Source organism: Acanthisitta chloris, unplaced genomic scaffold (assembly GCF_000695815.1).
Source record: "Acanthisitta chloris isolate BGI_N310 unplaced genomic scaffold, ASM69581v1 scaffold11632, whole genome shotgun sequence".
Classification (NCBI taxonomy): domain Eukaryota; kingdom Metazoa; phylum Chordata; class Aves; order Passeriformes; family Acanthisittidae; genus Acanthisitta; species Acanthisitta chloris.
In genome coordinates, this window is record NW_008661108.1 from 140,553 (window position 1) to 147,846 (window position 7,294).

Consider the following 7,294-nt stretch of genomic DNA (forward strand, 5'->3'; position numbering starts at 1 on the left):
TGGCTTTGGATTTAGCAACTGATGTTGTACTTGTGCCAGCTGGAAAACCACCTTTGGCCACATGACAAATGAAAGATCAGTGGCGCAAACAAAACTTTCAATTTGGCGGACTTAACATGTTAAATAAAGCTCACAAGGTAGCCAATTTTGCATGGGAAAACAAGGCATTCAGGTCCATGTACTGACAGTCAGCTAATCAGGAAAACTATCTGCAATACATAGCATAGAATCAAAGAATCATAGAATCATTTAGGTTGGAAAAGACCTTTAATAACAATGAGCTGGACTATGCCACATCTACATGCCTTTCAAATGCCTCCAGGGATGGTGGTTCCACCACTGCCCTGGGCAGCCTGTTCCAATGCTTGACAGCTCTTCTCTGGACATGCTCCAGCATGTCAATGTCTTTCTTGAAATGAGGGACCCAAAACTGAACACAGGATTTGAGGTGCATCCTCACCAGAGCCAAGTACAGGGGGACAATCAATGCCCTGGTCCTGCTGACCATACTATTGTTGACACAGGTCAGGATGCAATTGGTCTTCTTGGACACCTGGGCACACTGCTGCGTTTGTTCAATGTTAAATATTATGCTTGGATTTATCTGAACACAGGAGGTGCATCCTCACCAGAGCCAAGTACAGGGGGACAATCAATGCCCTGGTCCTGCTGACCATACTATTGTTGACACAGGTCAGGATGCAATTGGTCTTCTTGGACACCTGGGCACACTGCTGCGTTTGTTCAATGTTAAATATTATGCTTGGATTTATACTTGACCTTCTTACTCCTTTGAGGAAATTCTAAATATGTTATGCAGGAACATTCACTTATCTTGCATTTCTGTCTCCCTTCTGTAAAGACTAGCTTCCATCGTTCTTAATGCAGCTTCTGAAGCGAGCACTACTGAGTGAAGTCAAATGAGCAAAGGCAGAGACTGCATAAACCCCATGTCATTAAAAGGGCAACATTTGCAAGAAACAACAGTCTTTTCACTCAAGTAAAGACTGAATAATTTGTCCTTTATTACTGAGTGTAGTCGTTGGCCCCTGGCTCAATGGAAGTGGAAGAAGAAGAAACAGGCAAACCCAGCTGATTTAACATACTTTTTTTAGAAGGGGGTGTTGCTCTGGAATCCACTATTAGCCCTGTGAAAGTGCAGTATGCCTTGCCAAAAAAAAAACCAGAACACAGAAATTTGCCTGTCTGATGGAACTATTGGTTTCTATATTTCTTCCAGAGACAACCGCTTCCAACTGTTCAGCTGTTCACAATTAGGAACCAATTTACTAACTGTTTGGTCAGTCTAACAAAGACATTGAACTTCCCTTTTCTTCTGTATTGTTGAACATTAGTCATGTTTTGTATTTGAAATTCAACTGCCTGGTCCCTTGAAACTCACTTTGCTGTCACATTTTCATAGTGGCATTAAGAAGGCACATCTTTTCCCTAGCTTTACTGAAAACAAAGAATTATAGTAAACATAAATAAATATCAAAGCAGCAAGTTCAGGATAATCACCATTATGCTGATTTCAGTCATTGCCCTGCCACAAATGTTATTAGGAATTCAGTTTTGAGATGAAAATAAAAGGCAAACCATACCAGATTCTGTGATAAATGAGACTGAAGAGCTAACGGGTCCATAACCAAAGGGATTCTTTGCTTGGACTTTAAAATAATACCTGAAACAAAAAGAGAGGGGATGTAAGATTAAAACAGATTCCACTGCAATGTCTAAATGATAAGTAATACTAAAACAGGGTGAGAATCAAACCAGTACAAATCCACTGAGTGTCCTTTGCATTAAATGGAGCTGGATATTGAGCCAGGGTATGAGCTGCCTGTTACAGACAAATCTCTCCTTTTTGCAATTGCTCCCATGCATATTTTTTGATCATTTATTTTTATATCATCCCCTTTCCAAAAATCACATAACTACATCCACTTTATACAAAACAACTAATAGCAAAAGACTAAAAGAAAAAGTTGCAAGGAAATTAAATTCTGATCTCAGGAACAGTTTTAAACCAGATTAATTCCCAGGAAAGCAGTGGTGTAAACTGCAAACTGCAACTGGATCAGACGTCTCTGAGATCAGAACCTAAGCTTTTGACCTTTCTGTAAAAACTCCAGTGGCATTAGGATCACAATACTTGAGTAATACAAGGAAGCATCACATGTTGCCTCATTGATTCCTCCAAAGTATTTAAATCACACACTTAACTCAAAGCACATGACTCGCCACTAGAACTCCATTCTTTGCTTGACAGAAGCAAAATCATCTTCACTCTTAGAGAAGAATATGTGTAAGCACATTTTTAGTTCATTTCCAAATAAAATTATTTGTAGTTGATGCCTACCCTGGTGTTTTTTCCCCAGATTAACGTTTTCTTCTTTGTTTTTAATCTTTGTATCCAGTCCAGGAGAAGCCAATTAGAATGAAAGATTACTGTGAAAATTTCCAGCACAGAATTTTGAAAGTGCCTGAGTTTATGTTTTCCTTTCCTGCCTGGCTGCTAAACTTCATTCTTGTACAGAAATTAATTAAAAATATTAAAACCCAATTATGTCTGTGTAATATCTACACAGCATTTGGATCATGATTTAGCTTCTCATCCAAAAGCAGACATCTCCAAAAGCTCTACACATGACCCATATAACAGGTCAAGTTATGTGGGTCATGCAACTATCAACTTACATGGATGGTTGCCACTGAGCGCTGGATTATGTCCCATGGCAATGTCCCATCTGAGTGTCAGGCCTGATGCTTCTCAGCTGGTGAAAATAAGCCTGTCCCATTAAAAACATCAGGCTGCTCTTGGTGGCAAAGCTCTGCCCATCCTGCACAAAAACCTGCATGGCCCACACTGGGCTGAGACATGATGCTCATACTTTAAAGCCTACCAGGCAGCAGGAAAATTCAGCACAATTCTGTTACAAGAACTTTGCTGGATTTAGTCTGCCATTCAAATTTTACCATGTGCACTTTCCTGTACCATCAGCTATATCTGTTTTTCATGGGTTTAGCCACAGAGCAGGGCCTGGAGGTCACTCCTGAAAGAGCCCTTTCGGACCAAAGCACATATGAAACTATTCACCTTGATTTCTTAATCACAGCTTCTGAGTGTTTAAAATGACTGGGGAAAGAGGAGAGGGAAAGTAAAAAGCCTCCCATGTGCCCCTCCACTTCTGGCCACCTGAGCAGAGCATGGCAACCTGAGCACTGCTCTAATCACCTGAATTGTCAGTGCTCTCATGGGGCACCTGCATCCATCCACACCTCCTTTGCCCGCTATCACTTTTGCCACCTGTATAGGGGCAGGGGTGAGCAGCACAAGCCTGACCACAGGGACAGGACACAGGGCAGCAATTCCTCGTGCTGGCTCACAGAATGGCTGCAATACAGCACCAAGCTGTACTGACTTAGCCCAGTGCTTGCTGTAACTACTTCAGAAGAGCAGAAGAAAATTGTTTTCCAGCCTACACCTTGTCCATAATGCCTAAAAGCATAGCGGAAACATCAGCATGGGTGCCTGACTTCCCACTGTTTCCAGAGAGGTATAATTAGACACTAGTTTTGCAACAGTGTTGCACCTTCTGAGCAGTCCTTTCAGTGCACTTAATATGTGTGTATTAATGGTAGCTTTGAAACATTCCCATCAGATATATGAGTGCAATGACCACCTCTGAAATGGAAAGAAGGCAGCCCAGGAACCTCATGCACCTATTTAAGTGAGGAAAAACATCCAGTTTTGATCCAATGCATAATGCAGGAACTGATTACCTATGCAATCAGAACAACTGTGCATTCAGGTATCTTGTTACATGCATAGAAGCTCATCTGGGACACATGATCACTCAAGTTGCCTGCCTGACTGTCTGGAAAAAACAGTGATGAAGTTTTGAGTACACTTCTCTTGCTAAACTGGAAAATGGTTCATAAGCCTTTATATACACAAGACGTTTCTAGTCATACCAGAAAGAAAGCCAGGTCTCATGACTTGATGACCTGTGATTTAAACGAAGACAATGCTATGACTGCTGTAGTAAGAAAGTCAATAAAATAACGCAGTCAGGATATATTTCTTTCTCAGAGATGACAAATAAAAAAGAAATTGCCAAAGCCTTTCCAGATCCAGGCATCTGACATTTTCATTAGTGAGAATCCCTCAGCTGACGAATTTGCCAGGAAATCTCAAATCAGTATAACTCAACTGGCTTTCATCACATAAATACATGAACAAAATTTGTTATATAGAAGTTGATCGTGCTTTGTTTACACTTCGCTTAGGCAGAACTGCAATGAATTGTTACCAATAAGCTCAGAACAACTGCCACAGACGCATTACCATTCGTTGTTCACTTTCAATACAGATAAGAAAAAGCTTTTCCTCCTAAGAATAACCTTCTTTTGAGAGTTTATAAGCCAATTCTACTGCTATGTCAAGAAAGGACATAAACTGTAATGGGGCAATGAATATGAATATTTTTATTCATTTAGACTATATGACTAATGGTTCACCATACCTGTCATGTGGAGCAAAATGATTTTATGACTTAATTCAAGGTGCCTCCCTTCTGTTGGAATTAAACAGCTGGCACTCACACCGCAAAGCCAGAAAATCACTCAGCATGATAATTAGGGAAGCAGCTTTTTAAAAATAAATGTGAGTTAGCTGTCAATTCCTTTTTCCAGACTCTCCAAAGGCATGCCTGCATGGATCCCCAGCCTTGTGCTCTGTCTGGGGGCAGGCTGAGATGGTGAGCTGCCAGCCAGCCATGGCATGCATAGCATCACTGTCCACACGTGCTGTAGGTGGCAGGGAGGGAACCATAGCAATGCAAGCACATGCCAACCATGAGGATGGTGGAATGGCTGCTGCTGGACCTCCATCAGTGCTGGGTGAGAGCCAGGGTGGATGTGCAGAGGGTACAGGCAGAGCATGTGACTGCTACCTGTGAGAGGGGAACCAGTGCACCTGCCTCAGTGTCTGTGAGGGAGAGACACTTGCTGCTGCCCAGAAAGGGCACACAAGCCAAGGTGACAGCACCCTGCAGACCCACCGTCCAGTGGATGAGGATCAGCGGATGAGAGGAAAAACAAGCTGGGAGGGAGTCAGGAGGAGCAGGCAGGTGTCCCCCCATGAGCACATGGAGAGGGCAGTAGGGACTAAAATCCTCATCCTTCAGCTGCACTATCCCTCCAGAAGAAAAACACGTGAATCAGCAGCCTGCAGATTCACAGGCTGGTGCAAAGTGTCTCCCTCCATCAAAAGTCGCCCCTTATTATAATATGACAGTGGAGCCAGTCTGGAAGAGGAGCTTCCTACACAGCTGGTGTGAGGTAGGTATGTGCCACACAGGTCTACCACTTGCACAGGACACGGGTTTCATTGACATCTTACCTCTTCTGCGCTGCTCTGGTGGCACACAGCAGCTAGCTGTGGTTAATACTGCTTGTTGGACACACTGTGGCTTTGCTTTAATGGAGATACACAAAGGAACCAGAAATTTTAGGTGTGTCTGGCCCTCAGACAGAAGACCCAGGCTCTGATTGCAGTTTGGAGCCCTGAGTAAATGTTTGAGAACCTCCTATGAAATGCTCTGTACCACACTGGAATTGGTAGCAGGCACTGTGGGATCAAAATGTCCCTGGAGGGAACAAAACCCAAGTGTACAGGGAAAAAGATGTCATGAAACATGGAGATGTGGTGGTAAAGGACAGTGTCTAAAATCATGAGACTATCTAGCCACTCCCATCAGGCATAGGTTTCCTGAAAAAATGGCAGGAAAAAGTCTAACCATGCTCAAGGAGACTGAAATGTTTATGATGAGGACTACGTTTGTGACTGAAGAAGATGATTTAGTGGTTGATCAGATGCTGTCCAGCCCTTTGCATCATCTTCTGTTACAGCTGAGAATTAAGGTTAGGGAAGGGACATTGTCAAACTTCTGTTTGAAAGATTTAATAAGGTTTAAGGTAATTTTAGTGCTTACAATCACACATCACAAGGAAGCAGCTCCTGCAGCCACTGAAGCTGACCAGAGTTTCACTAGGGGAAAAACTTCCACTTCTCAAATGGAGGTCAGACCAGGCCTTGGAAGAAAACTTATGACATAGGTTAAACATAGATTTCTGTTTTGTTGTAAAACCTAAACACCAGATCAATGTTTTTCATGATATATTGACAGTTTTGAATCCTCTCTGGGGCTGAATTCAGCCAAGATGCCAACCCGTTTCTCATACACTGTGCACACCACAGAAATGCACCACCCACAGCCCCTCATGGGATGCCCAACAGCCAATAGCATCTGCTTACAGTAAATCCAACTTAAGCAGAGATTTCTCACAAAATGCACTGACAACGCAAACACAAAATTTTCAGACTAACTTCAGATTTCATGCAATATTTTCTTAGTTAATCATGGGGTCTTTTTCCAGTGGTTAGGGAGCTATTTTTAAGACAAAAAGTATGCAGTCAATTCAGTCTGTGGAGTTGGAGAATGTAAATGAGATTTGCTGATACACACAATTTCTCTGTTATAAAGATTCCTCCTTCTCCACCACAGACCCCACATGAAGCTTTTATTGCCTTCACAGAGTGTGTAACAGGGGCCAATGGATTATACCATCTTCAGGAAGATGATGGGGAAATAGCAGATAATAATAAATATAAAACCTTGAATTGAACCTCCCTACAATGAACCTCCCTACAATGAACCTTAATATTCAACATGACAGTCACTAGGTTCAGGGAGATGCATGAACCTATATAACCTCACTGTTCCTATAAAATTCCATTTAAATGCAGCCAAATCATGACCTTCTGAAGAGTGGAGTTGATGTACATCTCAGCAGATGTATCACAGATTGGCAGCTCAATTCTCACCAATCCCCCTGCACTGAGAGTGGCTGTGACAGCAGCTGCAGGACTCCTGAGGGCTTTCACTGCACCCACTCCTTCTGGCGACCTGGAGCCTTTTAAGTGTTGGGTACAAGAAGCAAAGAGTTGTGTCTGGCCTTCAGCGCTGTCCTTGGAGCAGCAGAAGGAGGAGAATTGACTGAAAGAATGTGAAGAGGTGAGAAGCCGCAGCTGGAAGGTGAACATGGCACAGAACCAAGAGACAGAGTGTCCCACTAGAGTGAAGCAGGGGCATACAGGCAATGCCTCCCTGCCCTGCATGGGGGACAGAGTGAGAGTGGAGGAGTGAAAACTGGTGAAGGGGAAAAGGACTGGGGATTTAGAGGAGTCTGGGATGTGGAGGCAGGAACTGGGACTAGCAGCAAGAGG

General features: G+C 43.0%; 1 protein-coding gene across 1 annotated transcript in view; it reads right to left on the reverse strand.

Annotated features, from left to right (window-relative positions):
- Window positions 1–7,294, reverse strand: part of LOC103797875 (fibronectin type III domain-containing protein 1-like) — an 18,727-nt gene that overhangs the window by 6,047 nt on the left and 5,386 nt on the right. The window contains exon 4 of the mRNA XM_009070110.1: window positions 1,605–1,684. Within this exon, the coding sequence (XP_009068358.1) occupies window positions 1,605–1,684 (80 nt within the window). The remainder of the gene's footprint in view (window positions 1–1,604; window positions 1,685–7,294) is intronic.